The sequence below is a fragment of the Mus musculus genome, chromosome 13 (assembly GCF_000001635.26).
Source record: "Mus musculus strain C57BL/6J chromosome 13, GRCm38.p6 C57BL/6J".
In the NCBI taxonomy this organism is placed as follows: Eukaryota; Metazoa; Chordata; class Mammalia; order Rodentia; family Muridae; genus Mus; species Mus musculus.
The window spans coordinates 41014746-41036593 of record NC_000079.6 but is presented as its reverse complement, the minus strand read 5'-3'; the positions used below and the strand labels follow the sequence as shown (position 1 = coordinate 41036593).

Genomic DNA, 21848 nt, shown 5'->3' with positions numbered 1-21848 from the left:
AGGAGACATTGTGGAAGAGGGGGCGGAAAGACTAAGAGGCAGAGGACCAAGGGGTTTGCCATGAGACTGTCTCTCCTAGGAATGTCAGAAGCTACACCCATAAAGTCTCACCAGCATGAGCTGCCTAATCATGAGCTGATTAAAGCCATCCACAGACATGCCAAAAGTGGGTTAGGGGGTCAGGCAGACATGGCAAAAGTGGGTCAGGGGGTCAGGCAGACATGGCAAAAGTGGGTCAGGGGGTCAGGCAGACATGGCAAAAGTGGGTCAGGGGGTCAGGCAGACAACCTTGAGGCCTCAACCAAAGAACTAAGGCGACTGAGGATTGTTGAGAGGGGAGAAATGGCCTTCTTCAGGGACAAGTACACCAACTGGTTACACCATACCAAATGATCAGGCCCACATACATACATAGGAGTAACAGTATGCAGCCTGAGAGAGAGGAACACACACATGTACACGTGTACATATGTACATGCAACAATTAACAATGAGAAAGAGGTCATGAATTTGAAAGAGTAAAGGAGGGAATATTGGAGGATTTGAATTGAAAGAAACCATTCCATTATATACCACACACACACACCAAACACACACACACACAATTCCATTATATACCACACACACACACAATTCTATTATATACCACACACACACACCAAACACACACACACACTATATACCACACACACACACACACACACACAATTCCATTATATACCACACACACACACAATTCTATTATATACCACACACACACACCAAACACACACACAATTCCATTATATACCACACACACACACAATTCTATTATATACCACACACACACACCAAACACACACACAAACACAATTCCATTATATACCACACACATACACAATTCCATTATATACCACACACACAATTCCATTATATACCACACACAATTCCATTATATACCACACACACACACACACACACACACACAGAATTCCATTATAATACTGAAAATAAAAGGAAAACAAACAAACAAAAACATGGGTTTTTCCCCCTGAAATCTAGAGTAAAGTTCTAGATGACTCAAGGTATCCTATAAGGTATAAAATGCAGTTTAATCAGAGTGCCATTTTTTTTTGTTAAAATATTTAAATATATAAGTAGAAGGGTTTTTTTTGTTTGTTTGTTTTTGGTTTCTCTTTATAGCCATAGGTGTCCTGGAATTTCTTTGTAGACCAGTTTAGCCCAAAACTTACAGTGATCTACCTGCCTGTGCCACCCAAGTTCTGCCTTTATAATATATGCCTGCCTTTATAAATAGAAAAACTTTAAGACCCAAAAAATACCCATTTAAGATAGTTGCCATGGCTGCACTAACCAAATAATTAGACTATTCATAAGCCATTCTTTATTGAACAACACTTATGGACACTGTGTGCACTACAGTGTAGCTTCCCAATCTCCCTCCCTCACCTTCCCTTTTGTGTGTATGGTGTGTGTCCATGTGTGTGCAGATGCCTGTGTGTGCACATGTGGAGCTCAGGGCCAACTTAGGGTGCCAGCTTCTCTCTCTCTCTCTCTCTCTCTCTCTCTCTCTCTCTGTATGTATGTATGCATGCATGTATGTATGTATGTATGTATATATGTATGTATGTATGTATGTCTAGGCTGCATGGAAGCATGCATCTTCCCTCAAGCTCAAGTTCATACTCTACTGCTTTGTTCCTCTCAGGTGTGAACCCCAAGAATGTGTCTTTGGTAGCTGGAGGCAAGGATATAAATTCACACTCTTGGAATAATCAGCTATTTCCTAAGTCGCTGGGATCCATGGGGGCGGACCTTTCCTTCAAGAGGAGTAACGCAGGTAACAGATTCCAGTCACCTACCTATCAGTGTCTGATGTTTGGTTGTAAATATAACACCGGCATGTCATCCTGTGGAGATCTGCGTGGCCCTAGAGGAGACACGGATCCCACAAAAATTATCCAAAAAAATTCTTGAGCACAGATATTTTTCAGTTTGCCAGCCCCTTCATCTGCCACCAAGGTCCTTCCTAAGTGGCTCTGCCTTCTTAGAAAGCCTACCTTCAGTTTTCCCACCTCCCAAGCAGAAAGGACTTCTCATTCACTAAGTTGACTCCAAGCATAAACTTGCCCAAGGTGTCAGTCAGAGGGACAGTTGGATACATTGAGAACTGCTGGAAAGACCAAGTGTTTCAGGCCAACCTGGGCTACACGCAAAGGCTGTGTTAACTCATATCACAAAGTCAAGGGATTTCCAGGTTTTAGCATTTAGAAGACTAAAAGAGGATGTCACTGAACTGTGTGCTGACAGTAAATTCAAAAGGGTTGTCATAAATTACTACATACATGTGGTCCATAAATCTGGAGTGCAGAGAATAGTAACAAAATGATTCTCAGCCAAGTAGTCACATTGATAACCGTTTCCCAGGCTTCTATCTACACAAATGGAAGTCAAGACAAGAACACTCTAGCTGAGCCTCAGAAACTCCTGTGCCAAACACTCACCTGCTGGCACATAGACAGCTTGACAGGACTCACCCCGTTAGACTGTGCTCCCAACAATACCTACCTTCCATGCCTGGCAATCAAAATGTATAATATTTATCCTTTTTATCAGTCATATGCAGCAAATCATGATAATTTAATAATATTGGAAAACGTACTTACTGTAGTTACAGAAACCTACATTTCTCTCCCTAACAGACACAGTTTTTGAGTGATGGGTTTACAGTTTTAAGCCTTAAGTTCTATTTGCATAAAATGTGGGAGCTTGAGTATAATTTAGGGCTAAGGGGTGAATGTGAGATGTTCACCCGTGGAAAGGTGCTAGTTCACGCGCTCTTCCACCCACGCTGACAGACTCTTACTCATAATGACATTCAGATCCCATTTAAAAGACAGATAAATTAGTTTTATAACATCTATAATGATGATGAAAAATTTTAGATTTCAGTTGAGAACTGTGTGAAGCATTGAGTTATTAAAATTGTGGGTACTGGGTTGGACAGACTGGTGGTGGCAGTTACAGCGCATGTGCCATCCCGTAAGCTCTCTGACACCATGTCAACATCCTGGATTCACTCATATAAAACACAACTCTCACTCCAAACGCAGTAGGGAGGAGCTTATTCTTGAGCCATGTATGAGTAACCATGGCTGGGAATTCAGGTTGCCTGGGTAACACATGCCAAGCTAAAAGTGGGTACATGAGGTTTATCAATTATGGGAAAAAAATTCATACTTCAAGGCATTTGTCAAGTGCATTGGAGGGACCACAGTGTGTGTATGTGCGTGTGCGTGTGCGTGTGTGTGTGTGTGTGTGTCTTGGGAGGTGGCTCTGCAATAGGTCTCATCACATCTTAGCTTTTGGGTTGGTAGACACTTGTGATCTGATACGAATGCATTTTATGGGTTTTGTTAAATGCAAAGGATGTAAGGTCAGATACTAGAAGTGGACAATAAATAGTGTTTGTTTGTTTGTTTGTTTGTTTGTTTGTTTGTTTTTTGAGACAGGGTTTCTCTGTGTAGTCCTGGCTGTCCTGGAACTCACTCTGTAGACCAGGCTGGCCTTGAACTCAGAAATCCACCTGCCTCTGCCTCCCAAGAGCTGGGATTAAAGGCGTGTGCCACCACCACCACCTGGCTTAGCATATAGACTTCACACAAGTTCTTCAAACCCTCTGAGAACTCAGCTTGCCCATTTAACAAGACTGGAGCACCAAACTATACTTCCGTAATCCGTTCATTTTGTCTCAGCTGTTTCTAGATAATACTCCCAGAGGCCGCCAGTTATGTAGACTGGTTCAAATGGCAGCACCATAGCTTTAAGTGTTGTAACTTACAGTCAGCATGACAGGGAAGCTGTGCCAACACCTGGAGACATTTCTCATTGTAGAGCTCCTTCTGGATCTTTCTACTAACCATCTAACTCCTCTCCCCTCTGCCCCACCCTAACACTCTCCCTGCGGCTCTGCCTCTCACGCGCCTTCTTTTAGAAGACAGCATAATTAAACCGATTGAAAACCTGTCATGCACTGGGAAGTCTGCCGAGCAGCTAGAGGACCCACAAGGTAAAGTCTGGGCTCTGGAAAGGAGCTGCTTGCGTTGGCTCACTCGTTCTCTTCCCAGCCTCGGCCTCAAGCCTCTCACAGAAGGCCAGGGTGACCTGCTTCGGAGTCAAGGCAGGGCTGGTGGGAAGAGCCACTTTTCATGGCAATCTATAGCACTGTCCTTCCTTCCTTGGGAAATGTTCTACACCTATCTTCATAATTATGCTGTAAATTAGTTATGACAACTTCTAGAAATCACACACACAAAAAAACATTCTACTGAAAGTAAGGAATCGTTTCTTGCTTTGTGATCAATATTCCTAGGATTTTGAGAAAACAAAAATCCGATGCTCCTGTCTTACATATTCCCAGTCACTGAAACGAAAGCCGATATTAAAGGCAGTGGTGTATTTCCTGGGGGAGCGACGTTAGTGGTTTCCACATCAAAGCCAACGACCAGCTTTCAGCCTAAAACTCTGCAGCAAACAAGCACTTCAAGTAATAAGCCAGAATCATTGGACGTGATTGGCAGTTCCTTGTATTCTTAGTGAAGTCATTTGGCAATAGGACAGAGTCGTATCTACAGCTGCCTAGTGAATAGCCAACCTCTAATACCTTTAGTTATGTAAGCCAGTTTCCATCTATAGGGTGGAAGAACTAATAGTAGAAATGACAGCGTTATCATAGCTATGCCTAGCACTTCTGTCCTTCAGTAGTTACCGTGTTTACCATGGGGAAGAGAACGTGAACAAGGAAGAAGATACTCTAAAGTGGCCACTGGATATGATCACGACTTTGAACTTCTTTCCAAGACTCTTGAGGCTCAGCCTGTCTAGTGTAGATGAAGCCTCAGGTTCAAGTCCCAGCGCTGCATAAACCAGGTGTGGTGGCTCACACCTGTAATCCCAGCACCCAGGAGAGCGGAAGCAGGAGAATCAGGAGTTCAAGGCCACCCTCAGCTAAATAGTTTCAGACTAGCCTTTTGAAGTAACAGGTGGATTAGTGATTCACGGTGAATAGTGACGGCGAGAAGGCCAGTCAGAGCAGAGCTGGCCGCTGTTCTTGCATAAATCCATTAGTGTTAAGAGTTGCACAGATGTGACCGTTACAGGATACCACATCCTCCAATGTCTAGTGATGACGCTACTCTTTGACCTTTGTGTTTCAAGAGCGAGCAAGCATCTGTCCTTAGCCCCAGGGGAGAGAAGGAACTCGTGGAAAGTACACTTCATCCCTAACTGTCCACTGACAAAAACAGGATGGGTTTGAAAACTCGCAAAGGCACCCAGAGCCCTGTGCACTCTCGCTAACAAGCCTGCCTTGCCCCCAGTAGTGAGGTTTGCTTATGGCTTGCGGGGAGCCTCTGCTTCCATCCCATAACCCCCTCCTCATTTACTAGGCTTTGTCCCAGCCTGTCTGGGAGTCACTGAAGCAGCTCCTGCTGTATCCTGCTCCCGCTTAGGAACCATATCTCCAAGGGCAGGGCTGAGCATGTCAGATCTCTCCGCCTCCCTAGCCTTTCCTCTGCTGTGCTTCTGTGCCTGCCCGAGTATCTTCCCCCTCACAGAGCTCTGCGCCTTCCTTTCTTGATGCTGATGTTCCTTGGGGTCTGTTCTGGGGCCCATCCATGTTCCTGGGTCCTTCTGTGTTATCCCCTCCAAGCCACTGCTGCAGTACCAGCAACTCCAAACATCACTTATCTCCAAGCCAACCAACTTCCGCACCCCGACCTGAATATCCTCTACACCCCCTCCGCACAAACCTGATTCTTCTCCCATATTGCTGCCTAAAGCATGCCATCCAGTCACCTAGGCTGCAAATACAGAGGATGTATCGCTTCTTCTGTAAACCTGTCTGGTCTGTCTCCAGCCCTGTATCTGCTTGCTTCCAACCATAATCTCTCGTTTCCACTACAGTAGTGACCTCATGACTGGTTCTGCCTTAGATCCCCCATCAGCCCAGCCATTCCTTCAGACTGATCTTTGCTAACAGTGACGCTGGTGAAGCTCACAACCATGAGAATTATTGACTGCCAGAGTCTATGAAAGAGCTTTCCTCTGAGTTCAGAACCTAAAACCCCTATGGTAGCGAGACAAGTACAAACGTGAGCACACACACACATACACACACACACACACACTAAGTAGTAGTATCATCAAAAAGCCTAGTGTATCCAGGGTTTAGATACTGGTTCGATTCTTATCAACTGTGGGAGCTTAGGCAAATGACTCACTATCACAGAACCCAGGGGTATGAAATAGCACTTTTGGGCTGCCCAGGGACTGAGTGAGAGCTTCTATGACTGGTAGCATCCTGCCTAGACCACCGCAGCTCCTAGCACAGCATTTCAGTCACTCTACAATACCTTAAAAGGCCCCCTTCTGACTGAAACTCCCAATGCATTAGCAGGAAACCTTGGGAGCTACACCACTTACAACCAGACGGGATACATGCCTTCCTTTCTCAAGAAAGAAGTGGGATCAGCTGGCCAGAGGATCCAATTGGCACCTTTAGGTGCGTCGGCTTCGGGTAAGAGTGATCCCCTCATACGGTCTGAAATTTCTTACTAGAAGAGGCTTTCCCTTCTAAGATGATAAGGTCGATTTCCTTGAAGGAAGACTTAAATTACTCTCACATTATCAACAGTTCCAAGTGGGTCCCCTCCCACAATGGTTTCTGCCTGGTGTTTGGCCCCAGGACAGGCCCCCAGGAGCATCAGCATTGAGAAAGGAAGGCACACCCCTGAGAGGAGAGAAGTGTATAGTGAAGGGCAATGGGGAGACCCAGAAGTTCAGCACCGGAACAGTTAGTGAGGCAGAGAGGCCTGAAGTGGCCAGCCCTGCCCTGGGGACATGACTACCTGACCAGCAGCAGGACATAAGACAGGCTGTGACAAAAACAGAGTTTGTACATCTACTGATTTCAAGAACTTCCTTGAGTGAATGGCACAGTTAGCATCTGTCCACAGGGGCAAGCACGTTATATACAATCAGTTTTTAGGGAGCCTCAAAAGTTTTAGACCAGTCTTTCAATGAGTCATTTACCGTGACTCGAAATCCATGTTTAATATGAAAAACAAAACGTGATGTTTAGAAATACTTCTCTCTCTGGGCACTCACTTTCAGGAACTGAGAGTGGACCTTTTTTTACCTAAAAACAAAACAAAACACTACTAAAGGCTTTTCTGTCTCAAATCTGTGAGATTAGCATACATATGCCTGCTTTCAGTTTTTAAGCAAATGGGTCTCCTAACTGCATCTCTCCATTTACTCTGCTTATCAGATCTCCCTCTAGCTGTGATAGGAGGAGAGGCACACAAAAAAAGAAAGAAAGAAAGAAAGAAAGAAAGAAAGAAAGAAAGAAAGAAAGAAAGAAAGAAAGAAAAAGAAGTAAATATTGCTCACTCTCAAGTGGTGCAAGCAACCCTTTAGGAAAACACTGCCTTCCCGTGTCTCCCAAGAGAGACACCACCAGGTCATTACCATATTTCCTCGACCATCCCTCTCCTCTCATAGGCTCCCTCTCTGCCCCAATGCCTTCACCACGCCCTAACCTCTCCTTTTAAAAGCCCCTAATACTTCCTCATCCCCTGCCTCAAAAGTAACAAGAGCAGGGGCAGTGGTTTATGTAAACAGCCACCCGCAGAAGCCACAGAGACACCGCTGGGTGATTTTCCTTCACCTAGATAGAGAGGACAGCCACGGGTCCAGGGAATGACTCCATCCAAGTTGAGCTTGGTGAGTTTACTGGGGGTAACCCCGGCATGTGGACTGTTGAAAAGCCCACCCCAAGCATGGGCGACAAGTCACAAAAGCTGTATCACTAGGTCTCCTGCAGAACTTGCAGGTAGCTATAGGACCAGTTTCCTCCCACCCCCCAACCCCCACCCCAAGTTCTCAGCAACTATTTGTTGCTTAGCTGGCCTCTGGGAAGGGCCTGTGTGTGATTCAGTTTCCAGAGCCTATAGCGTCTTATACAATTATTGTGTTCCCTCAGCCTCTCCGAGCCTCCTCTCCCACTCTGTACTCCACTCAGGGGTCTATTTGGACCTGAGACCAACTATGTTAGCTCACCACCTGACATTTTCATATTCCAACAGTTACGCCTTACTGGCTATTCCTAGAAAATGCAGTGCCTTTACTGGCCTATCAAGACACACAGCCCTGACCTTCATTAGGTAACTTACTCTCTTGGAGCCCAGTAAGGCAAGTATGAAGCGACCTGCCAGACTACTGACAGACTGTGCCCACCCCTCCCTCTAGCCCCCAAATACTCTATAATAGCAGGCAGGGTGCAAGTCTGGGAAACCAGACCAAGCAAACACATTATTCTGTGGAAGGTATGAACTGCTCAGGTGCATCTCAGCAGTGATGCTGAGTTTACTCCAGGAGCATCAGTGGCTGCCCAGCGTGAAAAGACAGATGAAGCTCAGTGCAAGGACTGGTGTCTTCCTCACATGAAACCTGGCTCTCGGGGTGAAGAGAGGGGGACCTGAAGAAGACATGTCTCCTGGTTGGTTTACCCCCAGTTAACTATCTAACTAAGAGCCACAGTATGTGAACGACATGGAAAATTCTAGTAAATGCCCACGTAATGGTTTATGCCTTTGTCATTGGAGATCATTAAGCAGTTTCAGCTTGTTCAAATATCAAACGCTCAGCAGATTTTATCTCTCTCTCAAATCATATTAACCCACTAACACTGGACTAGCCTCTCACTAATCTTTACACAGTAAAGGTCAAAATAAACTTTGTGATTAAAGGTTTGGGCTCCTTTAAACACTACCGATTGGAGCTAGAGAGATGTTCATTGGTTGTTGCTCTTGAAGATGACCCAAGTTCAGTTTGCATCACCCACATGACTGCTCATAACTGCCTGTACCTTGGATTCCAGGGATTCTGACGCCCTCTTCTGACCTCTTTGGGCATTGCACACACATGGTACATACACACATATGCAGGCAAAATCCCTGATACACATAAAACAGAAAACAAATTTTTTTTTTTAAGATTACTCTTTAAGGGTTTATGTGCTCACCATGGTTTTTCCAATAAAAAGATGACGCTTGTGACTATAGCTGGGCTGTGGTTCACTGATAGAGCTCTTGTCTGGGTGCGCAATACCTAACTTCTGTTCCTAGGACTAAAGAAGGGAAAGGCAGGGAGGGAGGTAGGGAGAGAGGGAGGGAGGGGGAAAAAGAGAAAAGAAAACAAGAAAAAATAAAAGGGGACAGCTAGATGTGATAGTATAAACTTTTGATCCCAGAACGCAGGAGGCAGAGGCAGGCAGATCTCTGGGAGCCCCAAGACAACCTGGTCTATGAAGCAAGTTCCAAGCCAGCCTGACCTATATAGTGGCATCTCAAAAAATATTTTCTAAAAGAGAAATTTAAGTTCTCCAAAGCACATTTTCGCTTGTAAAAGGGGACTACAGAACCTCATATGTATAGCTCCAGGAAGCCAGAGTTCCACAAAGTTCCAAGTTTGTCTTTAGTATTGGTGCCATGCTTCATTGTTCTTCGGGATATAAGCAGGGTATGAGATTAGTCCCCGCCACACTGAGTGCTACTCGCTGACTGAAGAACCACACATGTCTCCTGTTTGGTCTACCCCCAGTTATCTAACTAAGAGCCGCAGTATGTGAACGACATGGAAAATTCTCATAAATGCCCATATAATATTCCTCTAGAAGTTTTGCTTGAGACAGATGATGGGCAACACCTGAAGTCAGCACTGGGAGAGCAAAGGTGAGCTGAGCCTGACTGGGGCCAGCCTGGGCTACATAGTGAGTTCCAGACCAGTCTGAGCTACATAGCAAGAACTTGCCTCAGAAAACAAAAAGCACCAGGTCCTCAAACTCAATATAAACCTTCACATTTGCTCCACAGCTTTCAAAGGCAAATCCAAATTCCCCTACAAAATGAAGATGAAGTGCTTTATTTTGAATGTGATAATCAAATACATGAAATTCTGATCTCTTTCAGACTATACCTGGAGCACAAAAACTGGACGAGGCCAGTTTTCGGGACGAACTTACAACCCCACAGCCAAAAATCTCAATATTGTGAACCGCACACAGCCAGTCCCCTCGGTACACGGGAGGACAGACTGGGTGGCTAAGTATGGAGGCCACCGGTAGGAGAGGTGGAAGCCCTGACTCATTGCTCCGTAGAGGACGATCAAGCCCCTTGATCCCGGGAGCCCTACAGAGTCTATTTCTACCGAGTTCCACAAGACGCACACAACTGCGGGCGCCTCAAAGAGCGGAGGGCAGCTCCCGATCGCTTCCTTTTCCAGAAATGCAATGCATTTTCTTAACTTGTGGCCAGCAGTGCTGACGCAGCACCGTGCTGAGACTTTTTGAGAGGGACTTTAAAGAGTATTGAATAAATTATTTGCCAAAGTATCAAGTATTTGACCTACCAATTCCTAGATAAGTACACAGGCTTTTAGAGAACGACTCTGGGAAGTTGCATAGTAGCCTAAGCTGTTGAGGTTCTGGTCCCCCGCAGGGGCCGGACCTATTTGCCTCTGCTCCCTTTTCATAGTGGGGAGGCAGGGGCTGAGTTACTGGGCTGAGTTGGCAGAGCGTCTGCTCTCCCACCTTGGCAATGTCAGAAAGATGGTAACTACCTTTCGGTTTTCTGCATTTGAAACTGTGAGATCTGTGAGCGGGTGCATCTAAGCCGGGTATCTTTCTTAGAAGCAAACCTCTCTCCAGTCTCTATCAGAGTCTGCCCGTCTCGTTTTAGTCCTGTTGTTGGACCTTGACCAAACTGGGAACTCACGATGACTGTCTGACTCTAGCTCGGTGAGTTCCACCTTCATCACCAGGGTTCTCTTGTCGGCTCAGCTTTAAGGACACGGTTTGCTTGAAACCGTATCTGATGCTTGGCCATCTGACTCTCCTAACTCCTGTTCCCGTGTGTAACTACCTGACACAAAGGTGAAACGTGCCAGCTGCTCCTCAGGCAAACCCTTGCTGCTGCCGGTCACTGACTAGCCTCTGACCCTCACATTAGAGCCGCAGGGCAAATGCACTCAGTTGCCACAGCAGAGTTTCATGCAGCTCGTTGTTCCTACTTTTATACCAAAAAAAAAAAAAAGTTTTTAAATAAATATTTTAAAGTTAGGACTACTTTAACCTGCCACTTGATGGGCTGGGCATGATTAGTACTGTATGTATATTTTTTGAAAGAATAATGTTATCGCCTGCTGATATTTTTATGTATTTATGGCTATGTAACAGATGCCGATGGAACCTGCATCGTCTTGTGGGCACTGCCCCAAAAGCACATTATCAAATCCTATATTTTTGTATAGAAGATATAGCTGTTCATATTTTACATGTTTAAAATGTTAAAACTTGAAATAGTAATTTATCCCAGTCCTGGTGGTTATTTGTATGTGTACAAGTTTATTGTCTCAAAGCTAATAAAAAAAAATTCCTTGGTGTTTCTGAGAAACATGGACTCTGAATAGATATATGGCTAACTAATGTGGTTTTTTTCTGTCATTAAACTTTATATTCAGTTGCCCATTTCGTTGTGGTTGTTTGTTTTTTTTCACTCAGCATACAGTGTGTCCTTGTGGCTCTCCTCTTTCCCATCCCCCACCCCTTTGCTGCTCTTCCGACTTCTTTCCCTGTTGTGCCCCATGTGTCCTTCTGCCCACTCCCATCCTTATCACCGACTAGGATCCTCTCTGGGTCTCCTTTCTAGGTCTGTAGACTTCACCTATCCTTATCCTTTATGCACACATGTGTGTATACATTACACGTCAGGAGCCACACTGGAGCTAGGACATGCCGTTTCAGCCTGTGTTTGGACCCCCTTCCTTGATCCTGTACTTCAGACCTATCCATTCTGAAAATTTCATTGTTTTGTTATAACTGGATAACTTTCCATTTCATGTCTCAAGCCTGTTTTCATTATCCGTTCCTCTGTTGATGGATGTCTGAGCTGGTTGCGGTCCCTTGTTGTGTGTAGTACAGAAGGGCTAAATACAGGTGCGAGTCTCTGACAGGGGGTGGATCCTTTCCAGCGGATGTTGCTTCGTTTTGTGGCAGTATCAGGTTTAGAGTTATAAGTTCCCATGTAGGCAGCCTTTCACCCTCCCTCAACTTTCCCTATTACCAACATCTTGCATTGCTATAGTGCCTCTCTTCCTCCCTCCCTCTCTTTTCCCTCTTCCTCTTTCCCTTCCTATGCTGGAGATGGAACACAGGACTTTACACATGCTAAGGAAGTGCCCTGCCACTGAGCCACACTGCCAGCCCCTAGAATCTATATTTAATGTTTAACTGTCCTATTTCTAGAATGTCCCCTAGCTGGAATCACAGTATATGTTACCTTTCCAGTCTGTGTCTGAGCTCCATAGCTTCCTTTGCATTTATCTCTGAATCATATATTGTTGTCACTTACTAAAGGACATCAAATCCATATCTGGGCAGGGGAGTTGCAAGTTCAAGTCCTGCCTGGGACATAAATCCAAAGCCATCCTGGACATTTGCCAAGACCCTACCTCAAACTCAGTACAAGCAGAGCTGGGTACAGCTCAGTGGTAGAGTGCTTGCCTCGGGTACTCAGAGCTTGGGACCCACCACCAGTGCCACTGAATGGTGAAGAGTAATGTCTTCTCTGCCTTGCTTCTTTCCAACAAGACCAACATGGACAGGGTATTTTAGCTCACAGGTCTGGAGGTAGCGGCCCAAACCCCAGCTTTGCAACTCTAGGTTGGGTGGTGGAGATGGGAGAGGGGTAGCACACTTGCCTAACATGTCTGAGGCTCGGGGTTCGAAGCTCAGCACTGCTAAAATCCAAAGAACAAAATGATGTGAAATAAACAAGAAGCATACATCTATAGCTAAGGTGTGGTTGGCATGCAAGACCCTGCTTTCCATCCTCAACACCATAAATGATACTCAAGCTGGAAATGGTGACATACACCTGTGGTACTAGGTAACTGGAAGACAAAAGCAGGAGAATTACTTGAGCTTAATTGTATACAACCAGCCTGGTCAACATGGCATAACCACATCTCAAAACAATCAATTACTTAAACCCAATTCTCCAAAGAACGGAGCCAACACACACCACTCAATTGTAAATGGGTTATATTATTATATTATTTATGCCATGAATTTGGAACAACTACATGTGGAAGGCAATCATTGTGACAAGGCACTATAGAATCACCTCAGATCTAATCAAAGTATTTGCCTAACAGCCCCAGCAAGCGCCTGTCCTTTCACTACAGCAGTCAGGAGCAAAGCTCTGGGGCCTCAGATGAGAAAATGAGTCGGTGCTCCGTTATAGAAATGTGCAGTCCAGAATACAGTGCCCTGATCAGCTGCACAGAAATCTTGGGCATTTTAATTCAAGAATGCTAACTAAGTCCTGGCTAGTCGCGCACACCTATAATACCAGCACTCAGGAAAATGAAGAATTGGGAGTTCAAGACCACCCTAGGGTACATAGCAAGATCCTTCCTTAAAAAAAAAAAAAAAAAGACATGAAAGTCAAGAGAGTTCCTATCTATGGTATAAACATCACTGTATTAAGGGGTGAACTGGATGGGAGGCACACCTATAATCCCTAGCACTTGAGAGGTAGTGAGCAGAGACAGGCAGCTCAAGCTCACAAAGAGAAACTATATCTGAATACATGAAACCCGCTTTTAAGACACGTAAGCACAGATGTGACGCCAAGTCCCTGTTGTTATTACACAGGCCTATGTTAGAAATTCTCAAAGGGTTCTGTGTGAGTGAGTGTTTTGGTTTTAGTTTTTTTGAGACACAGTTTCACATAGCACAGGTTAGCTTCAAACTTACAAAAATGAATATAACCCTGAACTCCTGACTCCTGCTTCTGCATCTAAGATCCTGGGATTAGAGCCATGCGCCCTACAAACCATGTCTCAAGCTACATCGCACACACCTCTAACAAAGACGACACCAGAGAAGTGTTCTTAATAGAAAACTTTATTTTCACTGATAATGTCACTGTAACATAATTTCATAGCAGACCTGTGCAAAAGATCCCACATCACCAATGTCTCCAAGAGATTTCACACACTTCTGGGCAGGACGCACAGCTCTGCCCCCACCCCCGTGTTGACAGTCAACATTTTACCCCCGCTATGAGTACAGAAAGGCGAGGCATCATAACGAAGCCGCCTGAAGGCAGCGTGAGCTGAAGTCGGACGCTTGCCACCTCTGAATGAATGGTCACCACAGCAACAGCACATGGTTGCCTCAGTGTGCTCAGGGTGGGTCTTTGAAAAAACGTCCCACTATGTAAATATGCTGCACTTATCTCTTCAACATTGTAATGTGGAGGTCTGGAGAGCTTCAAGTCTTCACGAGCCCACTCGGGGTTACAGCTGTTACGGATGAGGTGAACTCAACAGACTAATTCCAACTTTGGCAACCATCAGCAAACTGTTTAAAGGGGGGGGGGAAGTCATCAGGAAAAGTACACAACAGGTGGCTTTTTATTTTAAGGAGCAAAGTGTGCAGGTGGCTCACAACTGTGTGTGAGAAATGCTAAAGCAAAGCACCCCTCCCCCACCCCCACCCCTCCCCCCCATCCCCCCCCCCAGGAGGCATAGAAAAACCATGCCAAGTCTTAACAGTGGCACACGAAACTCCTAAGCCAATGCCAATAACTTGAAGGATGAAGGAAGGGCAAGAGAGACCAGCACCCTAGGGGCCACAGTGCTGATTCATGGCAGGTCTCCCGCCTCCTAGTTTAGCGGCTGTGACCTTGATCTATGAAAACTTCGTTTCCAGTGTAAAAGGCTTTGATCAACAGCATAACCATAGCCAATGACAAGGTTTCTTGAGACAGGTTTGTTTTTGTTTTGTTTTGTTTTTCAAATTCTCCTTCCTCCACTATGCATTTATCGTACTTAAGAACGTGTCAATTTAAGAGTTTGGTTTAGGGCTGAAGAGATGGCTCAGCAGTTAAGAATACTGGCAAATCTTCCAGAAGTCCTGAGTTCAATTCCCTTTTTAGAAAAACTTTTAATAAAGGACACTCAAGTAACTAAGAAACTGGGAACCAACGTGGACAGGTTCACACAAGGGCATGTGACAATGGAGGGACATTTAGGACAGCCCATAGAGCAACCTCAAGACCATGTCTACGGTGAGTGACTACACTTAGGTACTAAATCAACCACACAGGCTTCTGCAGCCTTTGCTACTTGGGTACAACCTAAAAATGGGAGTTGAAGTCTAGGGTCAGGCACACACCAAAGCAAGCCCATTTCTGACTGTATGACACCTCTTGAGCGAAAACCTAAACACTGTCCAGGTAAAGAGGGCTCGGAGAGTACCTGGCTCCTGCGATTAACCCTGCAGGCATAAATTTCCCCGAGTTGTAGAATCTCATCCCCATAATTCCGGCCAAGGTCCCAGATGTAGCTGCGAAAGAGAAAGGGCATCCTGATCAGATCCCACACACAGGAGCACAGACGTGAAGTCCCATCCACCTTTTGAGGCCCAGACTCCATCCTGTGAGGGGCGAGGGCGAGAACTAAGCTTCGCTGCTGCCCATAGTACTCGGGTCTAAGGACAGATACTGGCCAAGTACAGCCCTCCACACTCTGCTATGGCTGACTCTAGTCCCCGGAGGCTGTTTCCAGTGCTTGGCTCTCACATTAGACACTAGTTTGGAGTCCGTGGAGTGGAGAGATGATCACTAAAGTGGGGCTTTGAAGGCTGCAGCCACGCCAGGTCTCTAATCTCGGTTTCCTGGTCCCTCTCACTGTGAACAAACCCTACGACAAGGAGCTGGGACACTCCCCCCACTGTGCCTCTATCAGGACTGCTCTTTGAAACTGGGAACAGCTGCTCTGCCCGGCGTGTGGTCAGGGGAGGGAACTTATCTCCCCAAGCCCGGTGGCCTCTGTGGCCTCATTTTCAACACTCTGCTGCAAAACCCAGGCTTCAACCATAAATGTTTTCACTTTTTCAAAAAATACCATGCAGTTTCTTTACCCTACTGGTAAAGGTAGTATTTTGCCAACTACCAAGTGTTTTGATAGAAAAATGCTGACTGTATGTGCTAAGCCAGAGAGTTGACTATATTGGACAATAGTCTCCACCCTTCCAGTGTTTCAAGCCTCAAGATGCAAGCTAGCTTAAAGAATCACACACAAAGTCTAATTTGTGCTACAATAAACGCTACATACACGACCTAATGGGAGCGGGCAATTGATTCGGGAATATTACAAAGGGTTAACTAAGGAAGCAAAGATTATAGCCAGGGTCTGCAATTAAAGTAAGAGTGAATGAGCTGACGAAATCACTCTCTAGGCTGGGGAACTAGTACATGCAAAGACCCTGACAGGAGGGTACAGGTCACACTGTCAAGGTCACTGGCCATTTGTATTAAGACGAGACGAGACTCTGGCCACGTGAAACAGAGTGAGCATGTGTACAGATACAGGTCCCCGTGAGACTCGGGGAAGCACACCATGGCCAAGGGGACAGAAACAGAGACTTAAGTGGACCCACAATGCACGGGAGAGGAAGACGTGAGGGAAAGTTAAGTGGGTTCTTCCAGAAGCTTCTGAAAGGAAGGGGAAAGCCAGCGGCCGAAGAGGAAGCACGCTCTGAGATCCTTCCTCATCTAAACAAGTCAAAGTTGACCACAGGTTGTCCTGGCTGCTTTGTGTGTCAGCTTGACACAGCTGGAGTTATCACAGAGAAAGGAGCCTCCCTTAGGAAAATGCCTCCAGGAGAGCCAGCTGTGAGGCATTTTCTCAATTAGTGATCAAGGGGGAAAGGCCCCTTGTGGGTGGTGCCATTCCCAGGCTTGGGTTCTATGAGAGAGCAAGCAGAGCAAGCCAGGAGAAGCAAGCCAAAAAGGAACATCCCTCCATGGCCTCTGCATCAGCTCCTGCTTCCTGACCTGCTTGAGCTCCAGTCCTGATTTCCTTTGGTGATGAACAGCAGTATGGAAGTGTAAGCTGAATAAACCCTTTCCTCCCCAACTTGCTTCTTGGTCATGATGTTTGTGCAGGAATAGAAACCCTGACTAAGACACATGTGAACTTCATGTGTGGAGACACTACACGGGAATACAGATAAACGATAGGCCGGAGACAGTTCACAGTCGGGAGTCAACGCCCTGGTAGAGGGGAGAAAAGGGAGAGGAGCTGGTCTGGAAGCTTCAGTCTGTAAGGGAGACAACGGAGTGGCTGCTGGTCTGTCTGTCTGTCTGTCTGTCTGTCTGTCTGTTTTGATCAAGTACCCATGGAATCTCTTGAAGAGAGCAGAATGCTGGGATCAGAGAGGCAGAAGTGGAGTGGGAGCCGTTCTAGAGCACAATGAGGAAGCTGTTCGGAAGAACCAGGAACCCAGTGCATCCTCTTTCCTCAGACTGCCCACAGCTGACCTCCCTCCCTACCCCACTGCTGGTGTGCAGAGCCTACTCTGTGACACGGTCGGTGACTTTTAGGAGGGTTAGCTTTGCATGTGTCCTTACACTGTTCTGTTCGAGTGAAAGGCACAGAGGTACCACACCCCTGGCAATGGCTAGCACTTGGGTGGAGACCAAGAAAACTGTGTCAGAAAACACCATGATAAGAAGTCATCTTTTTTCCCTTCCAGCATGGGCTACACCTGGGGCACTTTATCTACAGTTCCAGAGTCCCATGACCTGACTGACCACTGAGCTTAAATGCCTCCCGAAGGCAAGGTCTGCCTGTGTCTTACACAATTAACTGCCTAGGAAAGAGATGTCCACCTGGGGAAAAGGCTACATGAGCTCAGGCTTCGTGGGATGTGTGAGACTTCTCTCTAAGTTCCAAGCAGGCCGTCTTTAGTCTGGAACCTCAGTAGTTAACACACAGTCTCGTCCACTTGAAAACAAGTCTCACTGAGAACATTACACCCATGTTGCGTGAAACCTTCCTGTATTCAGTATACAGAACAGAAACAACCCGGGGTTCTCCGTGATGAAACCCACCCTCTGCTTGGCAGACGCAGCTGAAAAGCAGAGAAGAGAACCTGCCACACACGCCCACCAGAGTCTCAGGGGCAAGCAGAACACAGAGGCAGCACCTGAGGCAAACCTACCTAGGAAAACCCACACATTCCTGGGATCCTGAGACAGCTGGTAGGCCCCCAGGCCTGCCAGGCCCCCGAAGAAGAGTCCAGCAGCCAGGGACGGCACACTACCTGGGGAGAAGAAAGCAGGCATGCATCCATGTTGTGATGTTACAACGTCACATAAAGAACATGCAAGACTCCCCTCCCCTGCAGAGGAAAGCTGTCAGAGAGAGGCTGTCTTTACGAGGCTTACAGCCAGTGTTCCCAGCATAGGAGAATCTTGGTGTCTACCATAGAAGTCAGGGTCTTATCACCCCAGCCCTCTCTCTCCTTTAGGAGGTGTGGCTCAGTACAGTGCTTGTCTGACTTAGATGACCCTGGCTTGAGCCTGTTTTAAACAGATGATACAGAGTGAGCAGAGACAAGAGATTTCCTCCTTGAGGAGCTGAGAGACAACGCGGTGTATGGCAATGGTCGATAACACCCACCCACTAATACCCCTGCCTATCTGTATGTAAAGAGGGGAAAAAAAAAAAAAAAAAAACGCCTGGCTCCACTCAGCCAGATAATCAGAGGCCAATGCAGGGTGTACTCAGGGCCTAAAGCAAACTTGAGTCAAGCCATATTAGGTGTCAAGGGCTCTGGGGACCCACATGTCACTGGACTAAGGTGACAATTTTAAGAGTAACAAGAAAGGCTCACCTGCTTTGGCATAGCCAATAATCCCACCGGTAGCAACCAGGGCTGCATAGCCGAAACCAAAATAATGTAAAGGCATCCTGAAAAGGCCAAAGGGAGAAGCCAGTGTCAACCGAGTATAAAATACAACACACAAAATCACTGGATGGGGCCTGCGGGAACTTGGCCTTGGTGGCGATGCGCCCCCCACCCCCGGCTCCCGGAGGCTGGCAACCTGAGTTTGGTTACATTACAATGGTCCACATAGCAGAAGATCAACTCCCGCAACTCCTGAAAATTGTCCTCTGACACCTACAAACTCAACATGGCACGAATGCATCCACACAAAGAAGTAAATGTAATTGCTTAAATCATCCTCAGGGACAAAAGGATTGTCGTTTCCAGCAAATTCTGCCAGTGCCCAATCAGAAAGAAAGATAGGCCAGGTGGCAGGCTCGGTGAAAGAACTAGCCAGTGGCAGAACTGGATTCAAGTCCATGTCCCAGGCCGCTAGTTCAAGGATCATGTCACAACCTACGCTGCCTGGTGGGCAGTGCCAAGCTGGAGGTTCCCGTCATGTGCTCTGGTTTTAGAGGCTCCCAGTGATTCTACTCCGATGCACAGGGCACTTACAATGGGCCACTGTCTTTCTGCATTGTTCAGTCGCTTTGGAGACCACACCAGGCCTGCACCTGTGGAGGAGAGGTCAGAGCAGTCAAGAGACACGCTGACCTCTAGCAATCAGGAAGAAATGAGTTCAAGGTACAGCTCTGGGTGTGATTGCAACTGCCGCCTGGACACACACAGTCACTAGTCGCCCTAGCTCTGCTGTCCAGTGAAGGTAACTGGATAACAAGTAAAACACCTCTGTGAATATTAAGTGTTGTAGAGACACCAAATATTTTTACCACAGCCTCTACTATAGCACAGGCCCACCGAAACGAGCAGGAGTCACGGAGCAGCTCTGGAGCAGCTGACTGTCTCATCAGTTAGTTGATTGCTAAATCAGAAAACAAATGGCCTGTACCTCCATTCTTCTTAGCGTCTCCGAGAAGCAGGGTAAATGCTGCTTTCTCTCCAACGTCCTCCATACTCAGTTTGCAAACTTTTAGAAACCCTTGCACCCAACCCTCGGCTCCTATTAGGCTGGAGCAAGGGACCAGAAAATGCTCGGAACCCTAGTCGCAACTGCACTTAGACGCGCTACAACCCTACAAAGTGACTCCTGCTCTCTTACGGAAAAGCCCTCCGTGGCGCGGAAGCAGCGCACGCGCGTTTAGGTTTCCACTCCCGGAACCGCAGTTAGAGAACATTTTAGAGAGGCGGGAAGCGGGCCGGGGAAGCGAGCTCAGCAGAGTGTGCACGGAACGATTCCCCTGGTGATAGAGTCGGCAAAGTAAGAACACACCCAACCAACACTGGAGCCGGAGCCGGAGCCGGGAGGCCTGTGCTGTAGGACGAGGGCGCGAGCAGACAGCGAGAAGCCGAGGTCAGGAGCCGGGTGTGCAGACGTCACAGCGTGCGCTGCGTCCTAGCGGGAGGGGCGGGACCTGGATAGCCGGGAGGAACCTGAGGTGATTGGCTGGGCATCATCCTAGGCGGTCTTCGGGTGATGGGGCGGGGCTTGGTTCCGGCTTGGGAGTAGTGGGGTGGAGGAGCACCAGGTTTGGCTGCTGAGTTTGGGGTCCGTACTCCGAGGGTGAGCCAGTTTGATACAAGGATAATGGGATTAATAAAAGCCATCAGGAAAGGGTACCAGGCTGGTAGAAGAGGCATATCAGCCACAAGTCAAAGCAACTCAAAGTGTTTATGTACTGCCATGTGCCCAGTATAGATCTTAAGTATAGACATTTAAACAGTGAACCAATCTATTTTTAAGAAATTTTTGCCCTGGGAGAGCCTAAGTATTTACTCCTCAGAAGGTCTCAATTACAAATCAAAGTTCACCCCGAGGAACCAATGAGTTTATTAAAGTTCCTTACAAAGCATGACTGAGGAGTTTCAGGCAGAAGGGACAAGTCATGCTGGAAAACCTATACCCAGCGAGAATGATGGCTTACTTATGGCTGTGCAGAGCCCCGTTTCCTAGTCCCTGTCCACCTATAAACTCTAGCCCTTCCTCAAGTCACATGCAACTAGGTCAGAATGCATGAAACTGGGTGGAAGGGGTAACGGGATATAGGTGAGGGGCCCCACGACCCTCTCCACTCCTTTTCTAAATGAAGGTGAACAGTCAGGCAAACAGTCAACAAGCCCAGCTGGGACCATCTTTTGCAAGCAGGCACAGCTGACCCTCATGAAGATGGCGGCAACCTGGCGCAGATAGTAGTGCGGAACTGAATCCCACACGCTCTATCAGAGAAGCACTGTACGTATTGGCCCTTAAGAGCACTGAGGGTCTTGCTGTAGAGGACACACGTAGTCAAGGACTTAATCCGGGGCTTGCGTGTGATGGCCCTAGTCATGGACTGTGAATGTTTTGTCTCCTGTATATCATACTTGAACGTCTCACGTAATTTTGGTGTCTGCAAATACAGCATCTTGGACTATTTAACTACTCTGTTTTGCCCAGGCTGGCCTGGAACTGCTGGGCTCAAGTGATCCTCTCTCGGGAGCCTCCTGGGTTACTGAGGCTCCAGGCACATGCTATCTGGATTCCTAGTTATGCCAGCCTCATACACTTCTGTCTGTGCACTTCTCAGGAGACCGTTAACTCTTTGCCACTGTGGGTATAACAGTGGCCGGCTGCACCAAGATTCCTAGATGCCTGCCAACAGAAGGATCCCGGAAATAAACTAGGACTAGGTAGAAGATACAACTCACTCCTGTAGGCACTAGGGAAAGGTCAAGGCTCCAAGTTGCAATCAAACCACATAGAATTGTTACAAAAGCTTGGACAACCAGGAGATTCCAGCTAACTGTATCATTGAAGCCCATGTTTTCTTCTAACATTTTGTTTTCTTTACACAAGCTCTCGGGTGGTCAGAAACTGCCTCAATTCTAATTCTCGGAACTCCTTCTACCTCCTGAATGCCAGGATTACAAGGATGCCTCACGTGCT

General features: G+C 46.8%; 2 protein-coding genes across 13 annotated transcripts in view; one reads left to right on the top strand and one right to left on the bottom strand.

Moving 5' to 3' along the window:
- The window catches only part of Mak (male germ cell-associated kinase), a 54700-nt gene extending 43113 nt beyond the window's left edge, over positions 1-11587 (top strand). For 2 of the 9 annotated variants that reach the window (XM_006516868.3, XM_006516869.1), the window contains exons 12-15: positions 1709-1840; positions 3995-4069; positions 6455-6577; positions 10032-11587. In XM_006516868.3, the coding sequence (XP_006516931.1) occupies positions 1709-1840; positions 3995-4069; positions 6455-6577; positions 10032-10186 (485 nt within the window). In that variant the 3' untranslated portion in view covers positions 10187-11587. The remainder of the gene's footprint in view (positions 1-1708; positions 1841-3994; positions 4070-6454; positions 6578-10031) is intronic. The other 7 variants (XM_006516870.3, NM_001145803.1, XM_006516872.3 and 4 more) reach the window with 7 other exon arrangements.
- Positions 11588-14011: 2424 nt separating this feature from the next.
- Positions 14012-20344, bottom strand: Tmem14c (transmembrane protein 14C). 4 transcript variants are annotated; one of them, NM_025387.3, is made up of 6 exons: positions 20196-20344; positions 19421-19479; positions 18812-18888; positions 18137-18238; positions 15388-15475; positions 14012-14488 (listed from the first exon to the last, which is right to left on the bottom strand). In NM_025387.3, the coding sequence occupies exons 2-6, from the start codon at positions 19441-19443 to the stop codon at positions 14434-14436; spliced, it is 345 nt and encodes a 114-aa protein (NP_079663.1). In that variant the 5' UTR covers positions 19444-19479; positions 20196-20344; the 3' UTR covers positions 14012-14433. The 4 variants fall into 4 exon arrangements, with proteins under 4 accessions (NP_079663.1, XP_006517001.1, NP_001347699.1 ...); XM_006516938.3 differs by having other exon boundaries at positions 19326-19479; positions 20196-20338; NM_001360770.1 differs by lacking the exon at positions 19421-19479.
- Between the last annotated feature and the right edge of the window lie 1504 nt (positions 20345-21848).

Bases quoted from the DNA above. Each gene is read 5' to 3' on its own strand.
- Tmem14c (NM_025387.3), bottom strand. From the start codon at position 19,443: ATGCAGAAAGACAGTGGCCCATT. The intron at 18,889-19,420 runs GTAAGTGCCCTG...TGGCCTTTTCAG, and splicing joins CAGAAAGACAGTGGCCCATT to GATGCCTTTACATTATTTTG. The intron at 15,476-18,136 runs GTAGGTTTGCCT...TCTCTTTCGCAG, and splicing joins GAATGTGTGGGTTTTCCTAG to CTACATCTGGGACCTTGGCC.